This window comes from Anneissia japonica, unplaced genomic scaffold (genome assembly GCF_011630105.1).
Source record: "Anneissia japonica isolate Jap-2015-1 unplaced genomic scaffold, ASM1163010v1 scaffold997_len2565447_cov190, whole genome shotgun sequence".
NCBI lineage: Eukaryota > Metazoa > Echinodermata > Crinoidea > Comatulida > Comatulidae > Anneissia > Anneissia japonica.
The window spans coordinates 1,452,679-1,476,578 of record NW_022696369.1 but is presented as its reverse complement, the minus strand read 5'-3'; the positions used below and the strand labels follow the sequence as shown (position 1 = coordinate 1,476,578).

At 34.8% G+C, this 23,900-nt stretch overlaps 2 protein-coding genes across 2 annotated transcripts; both read left to right on the top strand.

Moving 5' to 3' along the window:
* The first annotated feature begins 1,301 nt into the window (after positions 1-1,301).
* Positions 1,302-7,445, top strand: LOC117101989 (prefoldin subunit 5-like). Its single transcript, XM_033242146.1, has 6 exons — positions 1,302-1,427; positions 3,768-3,870; positions 4,177-4,208; positions 5,221-5,295; positions 5,595-5,700; positions 6,336-7,445. Exons 1-6 carry the CDS (start codon positions 1,347-1,349, stop codon positions 6,410-6,412), a joined length of 474 nt encoding a protein of 157 aa, XP_033098037.1. The 5' UTR covers positions 1,302-1,346; the 3' UTR covers positions 6,413-7,445.
* Positions 7,446-11,660: 4,215 nt separating this feature from the next.
* Positions 11,661-22,719, top strand: LOC117101988 (centrosomal protein POC5-like). Its single transcript, XM_033242144.1, has 12 exons — positions 11,661-11,665; positions 12,637-12,675; positions 14,585-14,821; positions 15,254-15,403; positions 15,954-16,168; positions 16,343-16,413; positions 16,927-17,125; positions 18,638-18,817; positions 19,252-19,402; positions 19,939-20,114; positions 20,572-20,718; positions 20,898-22,719. Exons 3-12 carry the CDS (start codon positions 14,599-14,601, stop codon positions 20,964-20,966), a joined length of 1,581 nt encoding a protein of 526 aa, XP_033098035.1. The 5' UTR covers positions 11,661-11,665; positions 12,637-12,675; positions 14,585-14,598; the 3' UTR covers positions 20,967-22,719.
* The last annotated feature ends 1,181 nt before the right edge of the window (positions 22,720-23,900 follow it).

Genomic DNA, 23,900 nt, shown 5'->3' with positions numbered 1-23,900 from the left:
CTAAGTTGGTGAATTAATGGCCCAAGTTGATTTTTGGGGGTTTTCTTTATTTGTTAAACCATTCAAAATATGAATATCTAATTCTGATTGGAGAATGAAAGTCTGTATAAATTAATACAGTCTCAGTCTACTCAGAATCTGACACGGTTAATGCTTCATCCATATTGTAACAATATTATTGTTTTGATGAGGATGGTGAAAACAGGCCAGCTTTTTTATCATTCGGTTTTATGCAGTTCCTTTTAGTAACAGTATAAACGGGGTGTCGGAAACCATCCGGATTGTCTTTAATTGGAAACGATTAAGTCTTAATTCTAAGATTAACCCTTCCGAAGATTTAAATATTTTAAGAGATCGCAAGGTAGAATTAGTGGTCGTTTTAGTTTTGTTTTGTTAATTGTATACACACATATATGACTTAAACAAAAACTGTAAAGTAAATTGTACTCAACTGAATATAGTTTTTGAATATTGAAATAAAAGCCAAAAAAAAAAAAGAAAGAAAGAAAAAGAAATATATTGATCGAAAACGCCTCAGAGGTTATTTACGGCCGTCTAGAAAACACTTAATTTCCGGAACCCCTAGTGTACATTGTTGGAGGTCCATCCCCACCTCCCCACCTTTTTCTGATTCTGGATCGGCCCCTGTTAAACACACAACTAAAACATCCTAATGTGTGTTGGCAGATATATGATTTTCAAATATATTAATTGAATACTTATAATATGCTCTTCCTGGAAGTCTATACAGTAAGTTCATCATCGGACACATGGGTCGATCTGTGCTATACAATAACTAGCATACTATACGGCATGATATTTTATGTAAGGTCTGAGACAAAAGCAACGATAAAGATGAAAGCATTCATGGTGTTCATTAATATTCATGACCGGAACTATGTAAGTATAACATGAATGCTATAAAAAATAATAATTTATATTTACAAAGTGTTCGGAGAAAATTGTATTAATTTATGATTATGTAACCTATGACTAGCAGAAAGATAAATTATTGCCTTTTTGGTTGCAAAATTTAATAAATCATAATCCATACGCTATGCCCCCATGATAAAAAATAAATAAATTTATCAACTTTATATAGGCCTATATTTTTTACAAATGATATGTTTTTACTAAAATACCGGTAGGCTAACAACAATAATTATTATGTCTTTCTTTTTCTATATTGCATTACTTATATGTTTCACGTGACAATATCTTAAATTATCAAATGGTGATTAAAAGTACCAAATATATTATTATTTTTGCTTATTTTTTAACGCACGCCCTCTTCAGAAAGGGGAATTTTGGCACCCAGCCCGCCGTAAAAGAGGGCATAGTTCAAGATGGCAGAAAAGAAGCAGCAAATTGATCTGATGCAACTCCCTTTACCTCATTTAAATCAATTGAAAGAAACATTAGAACAGGTAAGACGTACAAACGCTTATATATTTTAACTTTGTTTCCGTAGTTCATATTAAATTTGTATAATTTTTGTTAATTGTTTTGATTTTAAAATCTTAAGCCGACGAGCTCTTTCGGTTCGGTGCGGTGGTGTGACACTGGGGCCGGGGGACAATGATCATCATCATTCCCGCAGTGGGCGAGGTGTCTATCTAGCCAGTAGGTCGTGATAGCGTTTATTTAAGCCCTTTTCCGTTGGTTGCAAATAGTATAATATTTTAGGGAGTTGATCACTGAAGCAACAGTATCATCAGGCCTAGCTAGGGTAGAGAGAGGGGTCTGACTCTAGCTAGTAGGCTAGGCCTAGCTGTATTGTACTACTTCTAGGGCCTACTTGTTGTTTGTAGAACAAGTCCTTCCATCAGTCGTAAACTCCAGCCTTTGTTTAGGGCAAATAGAAAAATTTATTAGATTATCACTCCCGTCCGCGTCAAAAATTCTGGAAATATTGATGCAGGAATTTTTTTTTAAATGTTTTTTTGATGCATCAATTATTTCAACAGGGTATCCTTTCAACAGCATAAAAATAACATGCAATTTTGTGACTTCAAATACATTTTCTTTAAAAAACTATAAAATTAAAACAATATTTACTATTACAGACCAAATATAAACAGTCCCTCCCTCATCGATAAAAACAAAAGCGAAATAATCTATTGTTGCGATTAAAAAAAAAACCACCCTCCCTCATCAATTTAAAAAAAAAAAGAGTGATATCTAATAATTTTTTCTAAGTGCCCTTATTTGCAGACAATTGTGTGGTGTATGGAAAAATAAAAATATTCACGATAAACATCTTCTACAGAGAGACCTTGACTCTCTCGTCAAGTGGACAGAAGAATGGGAGATGAAATTCAATGAGTCAAAGTGCTTTGTACTTTCAATTCACCGAAGTTCTAAGCCCAAACCTTTCTTTTTCTATACTATTAATAATACCATTCTTGCACAGACCCCTCACACAAAATACCTGGGCGTTACCATTAAAGGGGATCTGAAGTGGTCCTCCCACATCGATGATATAATTTAAAAAGCAAACCAAACTATTGGCTACTTGAAGTTCTGCCTTAAAAAATACAAAGAACTTGCTTTTTTCTTCTTGGTCCGTTATAAATTAGAATTCAGTGCTAGTGTCTGGGACCCATATCTACAGAAAGATGTCATAAAACTTGAGTCAGTGCAGCAGTGTGCTGCCTGTTTAGTGTGCAATTGAATCACTTGGTTGGAGGTCTTTAAAAGATCGTCGTAAAGATGCCGGTTAATCTTATTGTTTAGAATTATCAATGGACTGGTTTCATTTCCCAATGTCACTATTGAATTTAACAGCAGTCCCACTAGATCATCAAGTGCCCACAATATCGAAACAGTCAGAGCTAACACAAAAATATGCTGCCATTCTTTTATTCCACAAACCATTTTAGATTGGAATAAACTTGATCACTCTATTACCACTACTACATCACTCCAGTCTTTCAAATCTGTCATTGTAAATACTTAATCTTTTTCCTTAATTTTTTTCTGGTCAAGATAAGATTTTCTTTTTTCTTTATCTTGCCATTTATAACTATGTAAACAAATGCTATCCTGCTGCATAAGCAAATGTGAGATGTGCAAATAACAATTTGCACATCAAACATTTGCACTGAAATTAACATTTATTTTGATTTATCTGTAAGCAAATCACTAACAGTGCACTGATTTTTGATAAAAACAAACAAAATAATAATAATAATAATATTATTAATAAATTTAAAATCATAAATTTAAAACAAACTTATATAAATATAATAAATATACTTATTGACTTAATTAAAAGTACAGTAATAAGAAGACTGTGGGAAATGCAAAAAAACGTGTTTTATTTATATCAATTCACCTCGGGAAGCCTAGGCCAGGCATAACATACAAGAAACGAGTGCAATTCCAAATTTAACAAACTTAAAATTCACAATAGTAGCTGGTATCATAAACCTACTTATTTGTAAAGTAAGTATAGTCTATTAACTTTTAATAATAAGACCAATAAAACACTAAATTTTCTGATATTCTAGACGTTAAATACAGTATGTTGCAGTCGAACTGCTCTGCAGCCAAAATAAACGCCAGGAGATTGTTCTTTTTGTACAAAGCAAAGATCACAATGATATCAACAGGTTGCCTTAGTATTCATGGGTGGGTAATGCTTTGTCTGTTAAATTCCTAACATTTTCTATTATGAAATCAAGCTATGTCTACTAATATTATATTTAATTTGATGAAATTATATTTTCTTTAACTCATTTTTCTTTGATATGTTGTTTCTTCAGGAAGTTGATGTTTTGCAAAATTCTCTACAACAGTTGAAATTAGCACAGGGAAAGTTTGTAGATTCTCTTGAAAGTCTTAACAAATTCAAACCAGAAAATGAAGGTACTGTATCTGTACTTTGGCTTTTGAACTAAAAAATGGGTCGGAGGGCCAAAGGGATTTTTTTTTATTTCATACTGAGAACCGCACACAAACATACCGCTCTATGCTCAGTTTTAATATTACATTTTACAGATAATTGGTATCAGGCCGTAAAAAATGAAGGTGTTTTCTAGCCAAAGTGGGACGCATACATAGGGTTTTTAATTTATTTTCACAGGCTGCACAAATCACTGTTGAGCCACATGCGGGCCAAACTTTGCCCACCTGTGTTTACATGAATGTAAAGTGTTTTTCTTTTTCTTTTAGGAAAAGACATACTTGTTCCACTGACTTCATCGGTATCCTTTTCTGAGTTATTAATATTCAAAGTGTTTTAAAATTTATTCTGATTAAAAAAACTTTTTCTCTATTTTTTTTCTTTTTTTGTGTAATGTTATTAATTGACGGATGTGATTGGAGAGTCAGGGGGTTCCCCCCCCCCTTTGAGCTGCCAAGCAAAAAACAATTCTAGGCCTACCTTTTCAGGACCTGTGAGTTGATTTTTTTTTTTGCTACAATAGGAAAATTCAATGATAAACATGCCTGAATTTAAGGGCTGCACAAAAGGCATGCTGACCTACACAGGCATAAATTAACAACACTGTTTTTTGTTCACAGTCCTAAACATAATTTTTGTACGAAAGTGCGTTCTTCATGTCTGTCTGTCAATTTTTTTTTTCAGTATGTATACACACATAATAGGCCTATTTACTGTAATACAAATAAGAAAATTTACTTGATCATTTTCAAGAGGGGGAAAACCTTGAATTATGAAGAACTTAAAAGTTATTAAAAGACACCTCAGTCAGAGGCTCATTTCCCACCATTTAGGATAAAAATTTCCCTTTCTTTTTGTGGTTTTTTTTTGTAACATTTTGAACCCCACTTCAAATCATGGATCCGCCCCTGGGTGAAATCCTCTTACGTATATCTTGTATTTATTTAGTGAGCTGACCATGGTAAGTAGGGTCGTCATAATTCTTACCCCCACCCCCCTGAATTTCAACCCAGATCTGCCCCTGATTATTCACTATTATTATGCTGAAATTTACAGAAAAAAGGGGAAAAATCATATTTTTGGGCTTTCTCTCTTTTTAACACTCACCATAAGAAATCCTGTAGAAATCCAGACACCCATTGACATTGGCCTAAAATAGCAGATGTAATCTATGACCATATATAACAAAAGAAAAGGGCCATCACCCTCTTTTTCAAGTAATCCAAACAGGATTGTGGTTTGTTTTTTTTATTTGGTCTTAGACTCTGTACAATACAGTATTTGTGAGTTTTTCCTTCATATGAAAATTTTAGCTATATGTTCCAGGGCAGTTAAGTGATGTTAAAACTGTTTTGATTGATATTGGCACTGGTTATTACGTGGAGAAGGTAGGCCCCCTTTTCATTAACTATAAAAAAAAATTAATTGTTTCTTAAATGCACAAAACTGAATTCCTATTTGTGTCTTCAAAAGTTTTACCAAAAGCTTACATTTAGTGTACTGTATTTCCATCCTTTGTATAATTGAAACATTGATTACATAGAAACCACGGTCTCAATAGAGGTCTTGTTATGAGATAAGTGTAATTCCTTGGCTAGAATTTCTGAACTAGCTTACTGTAATTATATATTTTATAGTGTATATTTTATACCATTCTTTTTAATATATATATTTTTTTTTTTTGCAGTCTGTGGAAAAATCAAAGGAATATTTTAAACGTAAAATTGACTTTATGACTAAACAAATGGATAAAGCGCAACCTGCAATGGCAGAAAAGTTCAAATTAAAACAAGGTAACAAACGATTCAGTAACAAAAAACTGCTGATGACTTATTTAAATCAATATTTGTTTTTTATGCCTAATTCTTGTCCAGACTTTCAAATTTTCTTTGACCAAACTGTTGTATGTCCAAATATAGTCATGATGTGCCTATATATGGTCATGATGTGATGTCATCATGACCATATTTAGGCATATAGCATGTTTTTGTCAAATAGAATTTGATAGTCCTGACATGGCTGAAGCTATTAAAAAGTGTTTACAGTAATGAAACTCATGCTAATTACCGTACATACATCATACAGCAATGCGTTTTACATTCCCGGCCAGAAATCTCCAAGAAATACCAAGATGTGTCAAGCAGGATTAGCTTTTACCATAAAATAACATACATAATTGGCACCTTGTGGCCGCAAAAAGGTGGACTTAAAAATGCAGTTAGGGTGTCAGATGGGGAAAGTTTTTACCATAGTGATTATGTTTTTATTCACAGCCAACACTTAAATACCATTTGATTGTAAGTGTTTAAAATGACAATGAAATAATACTTAATATGAGATCTGCAGAATATTATTATAAAAGAATATGTGCGTAGTTAAATATTTTTATTACCAAGTAAAATAAGATTTTTTTCTTTTTAAATTTCAGCTGTGATGGAAGTTATGAACATAAAGTACCAAGCTCAGTTAGCTCAGATGCAACAAAATCAAGCTGTTAAATCATAATTAACTATCATAATTACTCATCCCAGCATCACCCGACCACACAAACTTATGTTTGTGTTTTTACATTTGCAATGCTCATGGTGAAAAATACATGTCATTAATTGCAGTGCGTATTAGCTAAAGTTCCTAGAAATGGTTCATCAATATCAGAGGATGAAGCTTACTGTGAAAGTAGTAATTGTTTTATAAACTAATTCCCACCAGAGGCCTAAGCACTTGTTGTGCACACTATCAATTTTGTGTGAATTGCCCATATATGGACATGATGATGTCGTATTACACCCAAATATGGGCATATCACATTTATTTGTCGCATAAAATTTGATAGTGTGGACAAAACTTAAGAAGTGAAGCTGTTGTACAGTATTTTTTGTCTGCGAGAAAAATTCTGGTTTGTGACTGGATAGGGCTTGGGATTGTAGGGTGAAGATAGGGCTTGGGATTGTAGGGTGAAGATAGGGCTTGGGATTGTAGGGTGAAGATAGGGCTTGGGATTGTAGGGTGAACACCGTCACCATTAAGCTACAGCTCCACTTCAAATATTTGTGAATGTTAAAACTGTTAGTACTGTATAATCAGAGATACTGTATAGTAACTGTGGTATTATCCAAAATTTGGATTAAATTTTCCTTTTCTGTGTTTAAAGTGGTATTGAAATATGAGACTATGAATAAAATTTCAGATGTTTTTGCATTTTTTTACACTTTAAGCTTAATGATTTTTTTGCTGAAATATAACTAGCTACCTTTCTTACTAGAAAGAGAAAAGACAGTCCACCTAGCTTTAAATGTTGAATGTATGTATATTAATTATATTTAATTGCATTTATGAATTAGCTGCATCTTGTGTATTCATGCTTGCTGCTTCTTTAGTTTGCAAATTTTCCAAGTTTGTTTTTTACCAGCTGATAGAATTTAATATTCCTTTTTTCCAATTGAAATGCTCGTGTGATTCCTGTTATTCCATTAACATCCTTGATGTTTTTGATTTGTTTTTGTACGAAAGAGTTGCAATAAATACTTGGGAGAAAGAATGTGTCATTTAATGTCGGTTATTTAATTTTTAAAATCTGATATATGAAGGTATATTTTTTGATTTTTTTTCATATCATCATACAATTTAATGGGTACATATTGACCTAAGGAAGAGGTGGTTAAATTTTGGAATGAAAACTGAAATTATATTAAGAACTTCATTTAAAATATAAACCAAAAATAAGCATTAAATCGCCGCTGAGTCAAAAAACACTGCTGACACACGTAACATTTACAACTCAGTCTCAACTGTAGTTCATCTAGTTACATCTACAGCACAAGTCCTTTTGTCTTTTGATACTATATTAATCTATGATTATGTATTTCGTTTTATTTCCGTATGCCAAAATTATTTGGGAAGAGAAATTTTAAAAATAAAAAAATTGATCGAATAAAAATGATTAGGACTTTGAGAAACAAGAATATAACTTTTGAATGGAGTTTGATAGAGGAATTGAATGCCAAAATGCGATCAGAAGAAAAAACAAAGGGAACAAGTCAAAACGGCAAAAAACCAAAACTGCAACACTTTTAGACCAAACGACAATGGACCATAACGGCAATAAACCAAAACGGCAACACTTCCAGAATGACAAACTGTATGGTAATTGGCAAAATGGCTAAATAAAATAGGCCTACTACTAGGCTACTAGGCCTAGGGAGTCTAAGCCGAGGGCGTAGACAAATCATTATAGTTATTGTTATAAAAATGTATACTGTACATAAATGATTGCAGTTACACAATCGCCTAAAATTGCAGAGAAAAAAAATATAATAAAAAAAAGAAACAGCTGAAACACACGGAGAAGCAGCAAAGGGAATTGAACCGGGGACTAGAGATCTCCATGGTTAAGCGCACACACAGTGGCTACCACCAGATTAGCCGACTGAACTATGCTGCTCTCATAACATAAGCAAGAATTTAGTCCAATGAAAGTGTTTATCATCTCGATACCTTCCGACGAAAATTGACCCTACCGGCGTCCCCACCGATCGATCTAACGTGACGTTGATATGTGGGTGTTTTATAGATTATTGAGAATGGTAATATCACCGAAAAATAGGTAAAATGACAGTTGAATGACCAACTAAGAGAACTGAAGACAATAGTTCGTCATTAGAAGTTATTTAGTATAACTTTATTCGGAAAATCAATCTCAAAATCGAGTTGCCGTCCCCGGTGTTGTCAGTGACGTCGTATGATTTATGCGCGATTTTTACTAATTAACCCCTATGTAAAACATAGTTGAGCCATGTAGTACCTTGCAAATCAACCAATAAACCCGGTAGTTTATTGATTGTTTATTGGAGCGTCCCCTTCGCCGCCAAAAATATTTTTTTGGCAGTTGCGTCCCCGGTGACATCGTGAGGGCATGGTAAGGCTGGTTACGATTTGGTGGCACCTAGATTGAGTATTCTCATTCATCTGGCTATGTAAGTCAGCTGAGTGGCGTATCTAGATCTCTTGAAATGGGAGGATAATAGGGGGGCCGAAGGTGAAGCGGGGTGGGGGTGGGGGCTCGATGATCAGTTGAGGGGCGCTAATTCGCAAAATAAGGTGATTTTTAACTACCGGTACTTGACCGTGATTTGAAACCAGTGTCAGTATAATCTTAGGTAAGCATGTGGTTAACATAAGCAAGAATTTAGTCCAATGAAACTGTTTATCATCTCGATACCTTCCGACGAAAATTGCCCATACCGGCGTCACCACGGTGTCCCCACCGATCGATCTAACGTGACGTTGTTATGTGGGTGTTTTATAGATTATTGAGAATGGTAATATCACCGAAAAATAGATAAAATGACAGTTGAGTCTTTTACATCTCCCTGGTTGAATGACCAACAAAGACAACTGAAGATAATAGTTTATTCGGATAAATTATTCTCAAAATCGAGTTGCCGTCCCCGGCGTTGTCAGTAACGTCGTATGATTTGTGTGCGATTTTTACTAAGTAACCCCTATGTAAAACATAGTTGAGCCATGTAGTACCTTGCAAATAAACACATAAACCCGGTAGTTTATTGATTGTTTATTGGTAGCGTCCCTTCGCTGCCAAAAATTTTTTTTTGGCAGCTGCGTCCCCGGTGACATCGTGAGGGCATGGTAAAGGCTGGTTACGATTTTGGTGGCACGTGGCCATGTAAGTCAGTGGCGAAAAATGCGATCAGAGGAAAAAAAATTGTTAGGCGGCAATGATCATTCTTAAAAGGGGTAAAGCCTGTTTACACTGATGATAACGATCAACGTCAAAACATTAAAAAGCAATTGTTTCAGAGGCGGATACAGAGATGTCCAAAAGTGGGTGCCCCCCCCCCCCACCTCTATATCTGCCCCTGTGTTCATATAGAAAATAAAAGAAATAAGAGAAGTTTTCACACTAGCACGATTTGCTAACGATTTATCGTGTCTACGATAACAAATTAATTTCACAAATCAAATCAAATGACCTCATAATCATGGGAAAACAATAAAATCGTTTTTATAACTACGAATTTTTTAAAATTTTTTTAACAGTTTTAACTCTAAAAATTCCTTTTTAAATTACAATTTTTTATGATATTTCTTTTTTAAGCTATTTTATTTTTTAAGCTATTTTATGTTAAAAATAATATATTTATATCATCCTGTAAATTTTGCAGTTTCGAGAATAAATAAAGTTATGAATGAACGAATGAAGGAAGAAAAAGATAAAAATGTTGCCCAAGCCCAGCAACAAAACATTGCGAAACTTTGTGAATTTTGTGGTTTTGTCAGAATATAACGTTAACACCGCGTTACAGCAACGCAAGTACAGTTATTTGGAAATTATATACGTATTTATGGCTTTACATCCATTCATTTGCGATAAAATTACCATAATAATAAATAGAATGTAGGCCTACAGTAAGTGCTAAGTACTGTAATAATAGAAGCGCATGGACATAGAGACTAAGTATTGTTACGTGTCCCCACCGATCGATCTAACGTGACGTTGTTATGTGGGTGTTTTATAGATTATTGAGAATGGTAATATCACCGAAAAATAGATAAAATGACAGTTGAGTCTTTTACATCTCCCTGGTTGAATGACCAACAAAGACAACTGAAGATAATAGTTTATTCGGATAAATTATTCTCAAAATCGAGTTGCCGTCCCCGGCGTTGTCAGTAACGTCGTATGATTTGTGTGCGATTTTTACTAAGTAACCCCTATGTAAAACATAGTTGAGCCATGTAGTACCTTGCAAATCAACACATAAACCCGGTAGTTTATTGATTGTTTATTGGTAGCGTCTCTTCGCTGCCAAAAATAGTTTTTTGGCAGCGAAGGGCAGCGTCCCCGGTGACATCGTGAGGGCATGGTAAAGGCTGGTTACGATTTGGTGGCACGTGGCCATGTAAGTCAGTGGCCAAAAATGCGATCAGAGGAAAAAAAATTGTTAGGCGTCAATGATCATTCTTAAAAGGGGTAAAGGCCTGTTTACACTGATGATAACGATCAAAGTCAAAACATTAAAAAGCAATTGTTTCAGGGGCGGATACAGAGATGTCCAAAAGTGGCCCCCCCCCCCTCTAAATCTGCCCCTGTGTTCATATAGAAAATAAAAGAAATAAGAGAAGTTTTCACACTAGCACGATTTGCTAACGATCTACAAATCAAATCAAATGACCTCATAATCATGGGAAAACAATAAAATCGTTTTTACAACTACGAATTTTTTTTTTTTTTTTTTTTTTTTTTTTTACAGTTTTAACTCTAAAAATTCCTTTTTAAATTACAATTTTTTTATGATATTTCTTTTTTAAGCTATTTTATTTTTAAAGCTATTTTATGTTAAAAATAATATATTTATATCATCCTGTAAATTTTGCAGTTTCGAGAATAAATAAAGTTATGAATGAACGAATGAAGGAAGAAAAAGATAAAAATGTTGCCCAAGCCCAGCAACAAAACATTGCGAAACTTTGTGAATTTTGTGGTTTTGTCAGAATATAACGTTAACACCGCGTTGCAGCAACGCAAGTACAGTTATTTGGAAATTATATACGTATTTATGGCTTTACATCCATTACATTTGCGATAAAATTACCATAATAATAAATTAATAGAATGTAGGCCTACAGTAACTGCTAAGTACTGTAATAATAGAAGCGCATGGACATAGAGACTAAGTATTGGTACGTTGATAACGTCTGGAATTTTTAGATCTCAAAATCGTCTACAGTGGTGCAGTGGTGGCGAATTTGAAAACAATCTGTTTGGAATCAGTGAGTGAGTGACTTGCATTGTTTACTTTATAAATGTATGGTTGTTGGTATATAAAAAATTCTTTCAACTTAAAGTTTTCAGTTTAAATGCTATTATAATACTAGCTGGTAAGATTAATCTGGTTTTAGGCCCTAGCTATCCTGGATTACAGCAGTAGGCCTAGCCTAGGCTAGGCTAGGCTAAGCCTGGCTGGTCTAGGCCTAGGGCTAGAATAGGCTAGGCCGGTACTAGGCGCTAGGCTAGGTAGATTAGGCCTAGCCTAGGCCCCTAGGCTTAGTTAGTACTAGGCTAGGCCTAGTAGTAGTAGTAGTAGTAGGCACCTAGCTAGGGAAGCTAGAGACCTAGACCTAGCTAAGCCTAGAGGGAGGCAGCCTTCCCTTGGCTTGGTGGTAACCCTGTCAGGCAAAATTTGGTCCGGGGCCAAAATCGGTCCGCCGGACCGATTTAGGCTTTAAAATTACCACATCTTTCCTTTTTAAATTACAATTTTTTATGATATTTCTTTTTTAAGCTATTTTATTTTTTAAGCTATTTTATGTTAAAAATAATATATTTATATCATCCTGTAAATTTTGCAGTTTCGAGAATAAATAAAGTTATGAATGAACGAATGAAGGAAGAAAAAGATAAAAATGTTGCCCAAGCCCAGCAACAAAACATTGCGAAACTTTGTGAATTTTGTGGTTTTGTCAGAATATAACGTTAACACCGCGTTGCAGCAACGCAAGTACAGTTATTTGGAAATTATATACGTATTTATGGCTTTACATCCATTACATTTGCGATAAAATTACCATAATAATAAATTAATAGAATGTAGGCCTACAGTAACTGCTAAGTACTGTAATAATAGAAGCGCATGGACATAGAGACTAAGTATTGTTACGTTGATAACGTCTGGAATTTTTAGATCTCAAAATCGTCTACAGTGGTGCAGTGGTGGCGAATTTGAAAACAATCTGTTTGGAATCAGTGAGTGAGTGACTTGCATTGTTTACTTTATAAATGTATGGTTGTTGGTGTATAAAAAAATTTTTCAACTTAAAGTTTTCAATTTAAATGCTATTATAATACTGGCTGGTAAGATTAATCTGGTTTTAGGCCCTAGCTATCCTGGATTACAGCAGTAGGCCTAGCCTAGGCTAGGCTAGGCCTTCCTCCTAGCTAGTTAGGCCTGGCTGGTCTAGGCTAGAGTAGGCTAGGCCGGTACTAGGCGCTAGGCTAGGTAGATTAGGCCTAGCCTAGGCCCCTAGGCTTAGTTAGTACTAGGCTAGGCCTAGTAGTAGTAGTAGTAGTTGTAGTAGTAGTAGTAGGCACCTAGCTAGGGAAGCTAGAGACCTAGACCTAAGCCTTGCCTAGAGAGGAGGCCTACCTAGGGAGGCTAGCCCTCCCTTCTTGGTGGTAACCCTGTCAGGCAAAATTTGGTCCGGGGCCAAAATCGGTCCGCCGGACCGATTTAGGCTTTAAAATTACCTGCCAAATATAGTCCACATAAGCCAAAATCGGTCCGGCGTCTATTTATTAGTTCATATGTTTGTTCATATTTTTTTGTAATCAAATGATAGATAAATATCTTATCTCTCATTATATAGCCTAACTAATATGTTTTCATTCGTTATTATATGTGAAATCATAGGTGAAATCACTGGTGAAAATTACTAGTAAAGCTTCGCGCCCAGTAAACCCTTTGGTGTAAAAGTACGAAAAGAAGTTAAACGATGTGGTCTTAAATCATGTTGGTCCGCTGTAGTTTATTTTTTTTTTACCCTGTTTTGTTTTGGTTGTGAACGCCGCCACGAAGTCCCTACATGCATTTAATTCCAAGAATGCTGACCCCTATTAGAACATCTATTGTATGATCTAATACCCCACACAATAATCCGGAATATTTAAAACTAATAAATCAGTCTTGTGTTTCATTTTAGGCCCAAACGTAGGCCTAACCATGGTGTATACCATGGTGTATACCACGCTGTGTGTATCGCTTAGGCCTAGGAAATGCATTATCTGGTGGGTTGGGTTTGATAAAACACTTCCTCAAAAGCTTAACAAATCATTCTGTCACTGAAGACTTTGCAAGTGTAGGAGAAGCATAAATTACTCTCCTCCACTCCACGGGAGAAAAAATCATACCCACGAGCAGCAGACGAGTTACAAATGAAGTGGCAGGCCGATGCGGACCAGTTTTATGCAAGCGGGACCAGTTTTAGCGGCTAAAATCAACCCGGAGGACCGAGTTTAGTGTCCGGCGGACCGATTTTGGCCGCCAAAATTTTGGCCGGGGCATTTTTTGGCCCGGACCAATTTTGGCGTGACAGGCCTACTTAATCTATAGTAAGCCTAGGCTACCTCCGACCTAGTCCTAGGTCGTCTCCAGATTGAAGTGGAAGTTTGCGTTGCACAGCACTGCTAGCTACCCAGATCTATCTAGGCCAAGGCCTAACACTAGATAATGTGTGCAAGCTTGGTTTGGGGCCATAGCCAGGTCTATAGTATAGTATAGTAAATGGGGAATATATAATATATCCTCTGCTCAAAAATTTGGCCTACATATCCGTCCACGCATTTGGGAAAATATGGGCCAATATCTTCGCAGATTTTGCGAAATTTAGGCTTTGACCTAATCTTTAAGATATATTATTATGTATTATTATGTATGTAAATATTCCAAGCCTATTATTTACGTTTTCAGCAAACGACACACAAGAATTCCCACCGGAAAACCCCCCAGCTATGGCATTTGCAGAAGAAAATCATTGTAAATGAATCAGTGTATATTACCAGGGAGTAATACCTGCTAAACAAAGTTTAAACCTTTGTTACTTTTATTAGTTCATTACTTAAAATTTCCTTTTATTTTAACACTTACCATTGCACCTATCTAGCTGGAGAAAGGATCATGTCTTCAACTGAGGAAGATAGTGGCGCACCGATTCTGCCTTCAGAATCTCCCGGAAGCTCAGTTTCAGATGGCATAATGGATGAATACCAAGAACTTTTAAAGTATGCTGTTGTTACCCCACATTTTGATCCAGACAAACTTCCAAAGACCATTGCCGAGGCTATGAATGCATTTCAGAAAACAGATGATGCTGCTCTTTATGTTGAAGAGAATTCAGAAAGTGAGTGATAAATCACATTCCATTTTTATTAAAATATATGACAAGTACAAAACACAAATCATGCTGAATAAAGTGAATGCTGTTCCCATACATGGTGAAAGGTATCTGATGAAACCTATTTTAATTTCAATTACATGGGAGCAAGTCAATAATGAAAATGACCAATTTATAATTTGTGTCTATTTATTACTATAATGTTTTTTTACAATGCTAGTTATAATTTATAATCTATATTAATATTATTGTTAAATTTTACATAATTTATTAAAAATATTTATTTTATTCTCTAAAAAAATGTTAATGTAGTTGGTTAATGCATGATGATACATGTTATGAAAAGTCCTATTGAACTGACAGTTCTAAGAGTGTTTATGTCTATAATTATTCTAATTAGAATCCAATGTATGACATGAACAATTTTAATAATTCCAGGTAGTTCAGAAAATAGCTCCACATCTACTGTTGTGGAAAGTGACCATTCCAGCAAGGAGCCTAGCCTGTCTGCTTATCCTGAACAGAATTGGAGAACCACACCTCATGGACGTCCTTCAACATTCGGATATAAGGAACTAAAACAAACTGGTTTGTTTAAATACTGCTTTACAATAAAATCAATCTTGTTCATATCAATGGGTTCTGGACATTTAATTTCATTAGATCAACACAGAACCAACATCATCATAAGTTGTAGGTTAGGTGCACAGGATTGCATTTAATGCAGGAATTATATATCTTTCAAAAGGCTATAAAACATTTTACAGAATATTACAATCAGCAAATAAGACAAGAAATAATATAAAAAATATATACTATATTAAAATATATATACAGCGTAACATCATTTAAAAAGATGTTAAACACTTGCTAACAGTAAACAGCAAACAGGAAATTATGCATCAAGAAATAGTACAGTATTAAGAGGGATAATAACAAAGAAAGAATAATGCCCAATTAATAACCATAGTGGCAGTGAGTAATAATATGAAATGTCAATAAAAACCATCAATTTGAGTCTTGTCAGGATGAAAATTGTTAAAATGATCATTAATTTCTAATACTATTCCATTGAATTGAATTATCATTCCATTTCATTAATTAGTTCTCTGGTCCTAAATTCCTATACTACTTACAGCTGACAATTGGTATTCCTCTCCACAAGTACCACAATGGGCAGTTCCAAATGGTAACCAGGATCTATCAACTGAAGAAGGCAGTGTTTCTACTCCTGGATCTACAGATTCTAACAGTCCTGCTAGTACACTTAGAACACCTTCTGTGGATGCTGATCTTGCAAGGATGGAAGCAGAACTAGATGGCTGGAGCCTAGGACTTAAGCGGCAAGTACTGGTATGTACAGCTACGTTGAAGTTATCATTTAATATTTTAAAATAGTTATAGTGATTTATTACAATACAAGTGCACAACCATTGACCATTATTTGCTTAGGCTACTTCAGACCTACTATCGGTTTGTAAATAAAAACTAACTGGGAAAAAAACCTTAATTTTTTGCTGTTTACAGGCTGAGCTTAGTCAGGCTAAATTGAAGCTCCTGCACAAACATCGACAAGCTATTCAGGCTGAGAAAAACAGGTGAGCAGTTGAGATTGAAATATTTACCTTTTCTATAATTTTTTTTTTTTTAAATACACAAATAACACAACATGATCAGTTTTATTATACATAGAATTATGTTACTATCATTTTTGTCATAACTACACTTCAAATTTGTGGTCAAACTAACCATATACCTGGCACTTAGTTTGGCCCAAAAATTCAGTCAGCCAAAGTTTAACTGAATTATTCTCAAGATTGCATAACCTGGTTGTATTGCCCGAAAAGGTGAGCAATGGTATTTTGTGTAATAAAAAGAATTTATGGCCTTTTTCTGTACCCAAATTATTCAAATTTTGACTTATCTGCATCTGAATGTCCATTATGTTCATCCATTCGTACAGCAATTTTCATGCCCAAAATAGTATTTAGCCACTGTGTCAGTAAAGCCTGTGTATTTACTCTAAGTCCATGTACGAACAGTGGTACAATTTAGAGTAAAGTTAGCCTTCAACTTTGTCAAAATTAATCCAAATGTGAACATGACTTTAGACATTCACAGGAGGTAAACCAGCTACAGGATGAGATAGCCAGACTACAGGAACTATTACACACTTACCAACAATCAACAGAACGTAAAGATGGCGTCATAACAAACCTAACGAATGCTATGCAAAAACAGAAACAACGCTTTGAGATGCTGAAGAAGTTCAACTGGTGGAAGCTAAGGCATAGCGAAGACAGACGTGAGGTACACTACTATTTTTACTGTTGTCGTAGTCATTATATTATCATTACTATTTTTACATCATGAACAAAACACCTTTATATTCTACCTTGTTAAAATGTGCTCCAAATTAGAATCTGGTCAGCTTTTATGCTCGAAACTATGGTAATTTGAATGCAATCTATCATAATATGTTCAAAGAAATATGGTATTTTAAATTTATTCCAGTAGGTCGATGCATTTCTGGTTCCATTCTACACTTAGATACTGATGAGATTACATTGAAAATAGCCCCAGGCCTACGTTACTAAGATTTTCTCTATACGTTCATGCGTGCGTTGGCCGCTGAGAAAACGTTGCGATGCGGGGAAAGTGACACACTTCGGTGTGAGCGAATACTAGCTAGACTGAACCGGGAAGCAAGAGACCAATGCCTAAGCTAGGGCCTAAAAAATGAGATGTTATTACAAGGCCTCAGGCCTAGACTTTACAACAAAATTTGTCTGGGTCATACATGAACTAACTCTGGTACGATTCCAATTAATTTCCGATATTTATAACTCTGTAATTCCTGTAAACCGGAAGAAATATATCTGTGATTCGCACACCAAACCTCGCGATCGCGAAGCTCGCACGCGGGTCTCACTCTTCCGGCAACAAACATATATGACCTACGTTGACCTAAATGTTGACCAATCATAATCAAGAAAAGTTTGAAAACCGCGGTACGTACCGTGTAAAAGTCTACTTTCAAATAGTGCTGAACCTTTGGTTATAAAAAACGCCTTTATGTACGTCCTGTTTTGGTAAACTTTTAGTATGTTGTTTTACATATAATTAAGTTTATATTTAGATCATAAAACGTTTTGTTGCAATTTTGTCCAGTCAAATCCGTATTTCCGGTGGACTAGCATCTGAATGTCCATTATGTTCATCCATTCGTACAGCAATTTTCATGCCCAAAATAGTATTTAGCCACTGTGTCAGTAAAGCCTGTGTATTTACTCTAAGTCCATGTACGAACAGTGGTACAATTTAGAGTAAAGTTAGCCTTCAACTTTGTCAAAATTAATCCAAATGTGAACATGACTTTAGACATTCACAGGAGGTAAACCAGCTACAGGATGAGATAGCCAGACTACAGGAACTATTACACACTTACCAACAATCAACAGAACGTAAAGATGGCGTCATAACAAACCTAACGAATGCTATGCAAAAACAGAAACAACGCTTTGAGATGCTGAAGAAGTTCAACTGGTGGAAGCTAAGGCATAGCGAAGACAGACGTGAGGTACACTACTATTTTTACTGTTGTCGTAGTCATTATATTATCATTACTATTTTTACATCATGAACAAAACACCTTTATATTCTACCTTGTTAAAATGTGCTACAAATTAGAATCCGGTCAGCTTTTATGCTCGAAAATATGGTAATTTGAATGCAATCTATCATAATATGTTCAAAGAAATATGGTATTTTAAATTTATTCACTACATCGTAACTTGTTAAAGAAAGAAGTCTATGTTTCAGGTTTTTACAGGATCTTTGGCACGCAAGCACCATCAACGACAGTTAATGCAGAAGGTTTTTGCTGGATGGCGAGGAATCATTGAAGCCAAGTGGAAGCAACGTGTTGAGAAGGCTTGTCAATCCAAGGCTCAAGAAGTCTGCATGACATTAACCAACGATTATGAGGCTAGGATTGCATCGGTATTAGTCTCTTTTTTAATTCTGTTACTACTCTACAACTACTGCTGCTGCCAGTACTAATAATAGTCATGTTTAGATGGCCTACCATCCACAATTACGGATGTGTTTTTACAGTACATTCAACAAGAGACCATGCAGTGTCTTATTATCTTATTTACTTCCAAGTTTAAAAGTCTATTAAAGTATTATCAAAGATACTATAAAAAAACACAAGATAGAACTGTCCATATAAAAAAACTGGAACACCAAAGAAACATCTACCTCTATTACTGCTACTGCTGCTACTACTACTAGCACTTACTAATAACAGATACTAATTTTATGCAATATAATACCACTTAGATACCATTTCCTGAAATGCCACTGTACAAATTATCTTACTTTGTTTCTAGTAAGATAATTTTGAAATTATTTTCTTAAACGTTTTCTGTCAGGTTAATGAAGCCTTGGAGTCATCCAGACAAGAGGTCGCTAAACTACATGCTGAGCGAGAGCATTATGAGGAAGCAATGAAGAAGGCGTTCATGCGTGGTGTGTGCGCCCTCAACATGGAGGCAATGTCAATGTTCCATCAATCTGATGAAGGTAGTAAGCTGGTCACTGCATACATAAATGGTTATCAGAACACTGCATAGACCACTTCCTGAAGACATACTGTAAAACCTTGAATAGCAAACAGAAGCCTCAGGCTTCTTTTGGTTTTTTTAGAACCCTTGGGTGGGCTTCTTTTTGAGATGGTTCAGTTTTCAAGATTGGCTTCCTTTTAAAATTACTTTTACAAACTAAAGAGGAGGGCTTCTTTTCAAAATGAGTGCTGTAAATTTTGGAATTGCTACTATACAACATTTTTCAACTATGGAATTCCAAATTCTGTTTAATATTTTTAAATTTTGACCATGCTAGTACAGTAGACTACTATTGAAACTGACACGCTATCATAATCAAAATAACCTCAGTATCAATGTAATCTCAAAAGAAGCCTGTATTATCTTGATTAGAAGCTCGAGCTTCTTTTCTAGATGGTCTTCTTTTCGAGATTACTTTTGCCAACTGAAGAGGAGGGCTTCCTTTCAAGGTTTTACGGTATTGATGATGATGTTTTTTGTTTTGTTTACCAATAGATGGTGATACACAACAACAAATGGCTCCAATGCAAGCCATGCAATCAATGATGCAACCAGCCAGGGAACAGGAGACCAGTCATGTGCAAGCAGCATCCCACCGTGCACGGCGGCAGGAAGTTGACCCCACCGCTCACAGAGGAACTCATCATTATCCATCCTCTACCACTAGGGTGGTAAGTGAAATTATAACTGTTTGCTAATAATCTACACCATAATTATTTTCCCTGCATTGTCAGTCTCTTAAATTACAAATGTATGTATGAACAATCAATCTGATTTCTTTATATACTTTTGTAGTAAAGATCAGTTGGAGTGCCACCTTTTTGGTAAAATTACAGACATGGCTATTTAAGATTGCATCTCAAGTGTCTCTTGAAATACACTATTTGCACATCGTTTTTTTCATAGGTTGGTTGGGTTTAGAATGTTTGTCACGACATGACCATGAAATGATCACAGTACTGTTGCTCTGGACAGTTTTTTAACGTATTGTGAAGTACTGCATTGAAATGCAGGTTCATAAAGCACATTTTATTTTTATCTCATCAGAATTTACTTGCTTATTGGATAAAAATAACATAATAAAAAAAAATTATTAATAGTAAAGTTTTATTCAATGTCTTCTTTAAGGGAAAATCTTTTACCTCTAAAACTGGATCAAAACCTCGAGTAGTAGTCGCCAAGGTGACAGGTAAAGACACAGGTATACGTGCTGGTATTGGTTTGGCTCCGGCAAAAGCTTCAGTTGTTGTTGAAAGACATACACCTATCAGTCAGGTATGTAAATTATTGTATTAGCAGCACTGAATCATCTGATAATATTAATCATAACTGTACTCAGATCATGAGTCCCAACAAATGCAAAATGACTCAATGACTAAATAAATTGTATTATTTGGCTTGCGGTTTTTACCTATGAAGAAATAATATAAACATTGTCTATTCTCTGTTCTCAGCAAACTATTGGGCATGCTCAGGCCAGTCGACATCCTGCACGTTCGTCAACTGTACCAAGTCGAACTTAACTGCCAGTGCTGCCTCTAATTCTGATATGCTGTGTACAGGGAAATGTTTTATTTATTTATTCTCTATTCAGAAAAGCCTGTTCAGTAGGAATTAAGTGTCCTTCCACAGGGCCCTGTATAATATCTATTTTAATATTTGTAGAGGTTTGTTATTTGATCCTTATTGGGTAGAGCTAGCTATACAATCGTGGCTTCATTTATTGATTAACAATGTGTTTGAAGGTATACCATCCCTCATAAAATATGGATTAACCATAAACTTTTTAATGAAAATATTGAAAAGAGAAAATGCATTATTTTACAAATAATGAATGTTTATGAGTGCAATGGGAAGAATATTTTCATGAGTTGATAGAGTGATTGTTCCATTCAACGAGGCGGAGCCAAGCTGAATGGAACAGTCAATCTCTCAACGAATGGATTTAACCCTCTGGAAAGAGTCAGTCCGTGTCATTTTAACCAATCAAAAGATTGTATAATAGGTTGAAGTAATTTTGTATCCATAGGCAATGTGCCATGGACGATTTGGATAGAAAAAGAAATGTACGGTGTAACAAAATTTCAACGATGAGCGAAGAAATGTGCAAAATAACTAATGTCACATGATATGAAATCAACCAATCAAATGACTGGGATCTATTTAGGTGTGTTATAAAACCTTCTAATGATAGACATACCAAAATAATTACCTTTTCACTGATTTAATAAAAAAATTGATTACCAGATTTTAACAGTGCATGCAAAGGTTATAGGAATGACATACTTTGTATGTCCGTTAATTGGCAGCATGGTAATGTCTTTAAAGATAAGTAAGTGAAATATACGTCAGGAGTCTGACATAGGTTAGGCACACGCTTCATAAGTTGACCCAACTGTTAAAGTCATCTGCCCTCTTTGAATGCAGGATGCAATGTAAAGGTCTAGGATTTAGATGGAGGCCTATGCTTTGGTGTGTATGTTGTGGATATGCACCAATTTCTTTTCCATTTTAACCATTTATTCTGGTTTTGTTCTTTTCTGTTGCCCCGAAAAATGATGAACAAATGTTATATGCACAGCCATTGACTATTATAGTATGTCTTTATAAATGAGTATTAATTGTACAGTACTTTAAAACATCTTAGATGTAGGCCAATGCTATTGTAATATATTTTGATGATGTAAATTGTAAATGAGGATGCATTGTGGGGAGTATACATTACTGTAAACGGTAAAATAAGCTGAACTCTTGAATTAACACTGCACCATGCCCGTGCTTGTTGATGCCAAGCATGGGTCATGAATGAACACTAGATTATTTTTAGTTTGGATGGTTTCCCAACATCATATATACCAATAATTTGCGGTTCTCAAATAAACATTGTACCAAGTCCTCCAAAATCATGTATTTATTCTTTGCTTAATTAATTAATGGATGTAGGCAAAATATGTAAATGTGTCATATAATGTAATACTGTACTTGATGTATAAATGGGTACCTGGTGGGGTTGCCTGCTCCTGCACTGATTTCCAGCAGCAACACATGTGGACCCAATGACCAGGGAAAGGAACTGCGCTTTATAACCGCAAGGAAGAGGCGCATTATAAATGCCCGTACCAGTACCAGATGTTTACAGTAAAGAGAAACATGTTCACATTCTGTAAAATACTAGTCTATATTACTATCAAAAATTTTTGTTATTATTTTAATTAGTTGTTTGTAATGTTCTGCAGGTTCTGTTAATAAATTGTGTAAATAATGGACACTTCAAAACAAAGGACTAAGCCACCATTCATTTCTGTCTGTTTTATTCCACTTAAAAACAAATTTAAGTGCTAGACCACAATCACAAAAACTAGTAATTAATTTTGGTTATCTTATGCTCTGTAAAAGTTAGCACATCACAACACCCTGTCCAAAAACTGCTTAAAACAATACTTATTTAGAGAGTTCCAGTGGCTAATATATAAATCGTGAGTACTGTAATCACATTAAAAAATACTGTAAAATATAAAAAATCCAGTTAAAACATCAGTAAAAAGCATCAAATGCTGATTTACAAAGCTTTAATAATGAAAATTAAATAAATTATTATTATTGTGCCTGTTAATTAGTTGACATTTGTCCCCATTTTATTTTTAAAAAGCAAATAACCTACTATAAAGACATGCTACCCAAAAAAGTAAACATGATTTTTGGAGATGTAAAATAGACTAATTAAACGAAAACTTACCTGTTTGAAGTTCAATTTTTATTTTACTAAGTATTCAGATGCTAGATAAATCATGCCCACCTCTCCCTCCCTGAGTGCTTAGTTTTTTAGTTTTCGTTATTAGCCTTATGTTTACTTGAGTTTTTCTTAAAGTGGTCAGAATGGCTTCGTAATGATTTATCTTGCCTCCGAATACTTAGTAAAATAAAAATTAAACTTCAAACAGGCAAGTTTTCGTTTAATTCGTCTATTTTATAATATTATTTGGTGCTGACAGAAGGGGACATATTCGATGTAGAAGGGGGATGGAGGAGTACATTATAATGATCTTTAAGATAAAGGCACAATAATTTGGTAACATGAATAGGCAGGAAAGCTGCAGTTTTTCAAAATCTATTTTAATTTTTTTCAAAACACGAGAGAATGTTCCTGTGTCCTCCCTGATTTTGCAATATACTTTGCTATGGAAACAGAATGAAAACCTCACAGCAAGTGCACACAACACAAAATATGATGACCTTGTGTCATACGAGTGACAGGGTACTTGAGTACATTATGTCCTTTATAGTTACATAAAACACTAAACATTACATTTTTTAGAGTGGAAATTGCTTTCAATATTTTTAAGGAATTCTAGCAACATTATTATACAAATAATTTTGCTAAAATTATTTTAATACAGAGAATTATCGGTTTTTTTTTTTAAAGAACTTTTATTTTTTTTTTATTAAAAAGAATTATA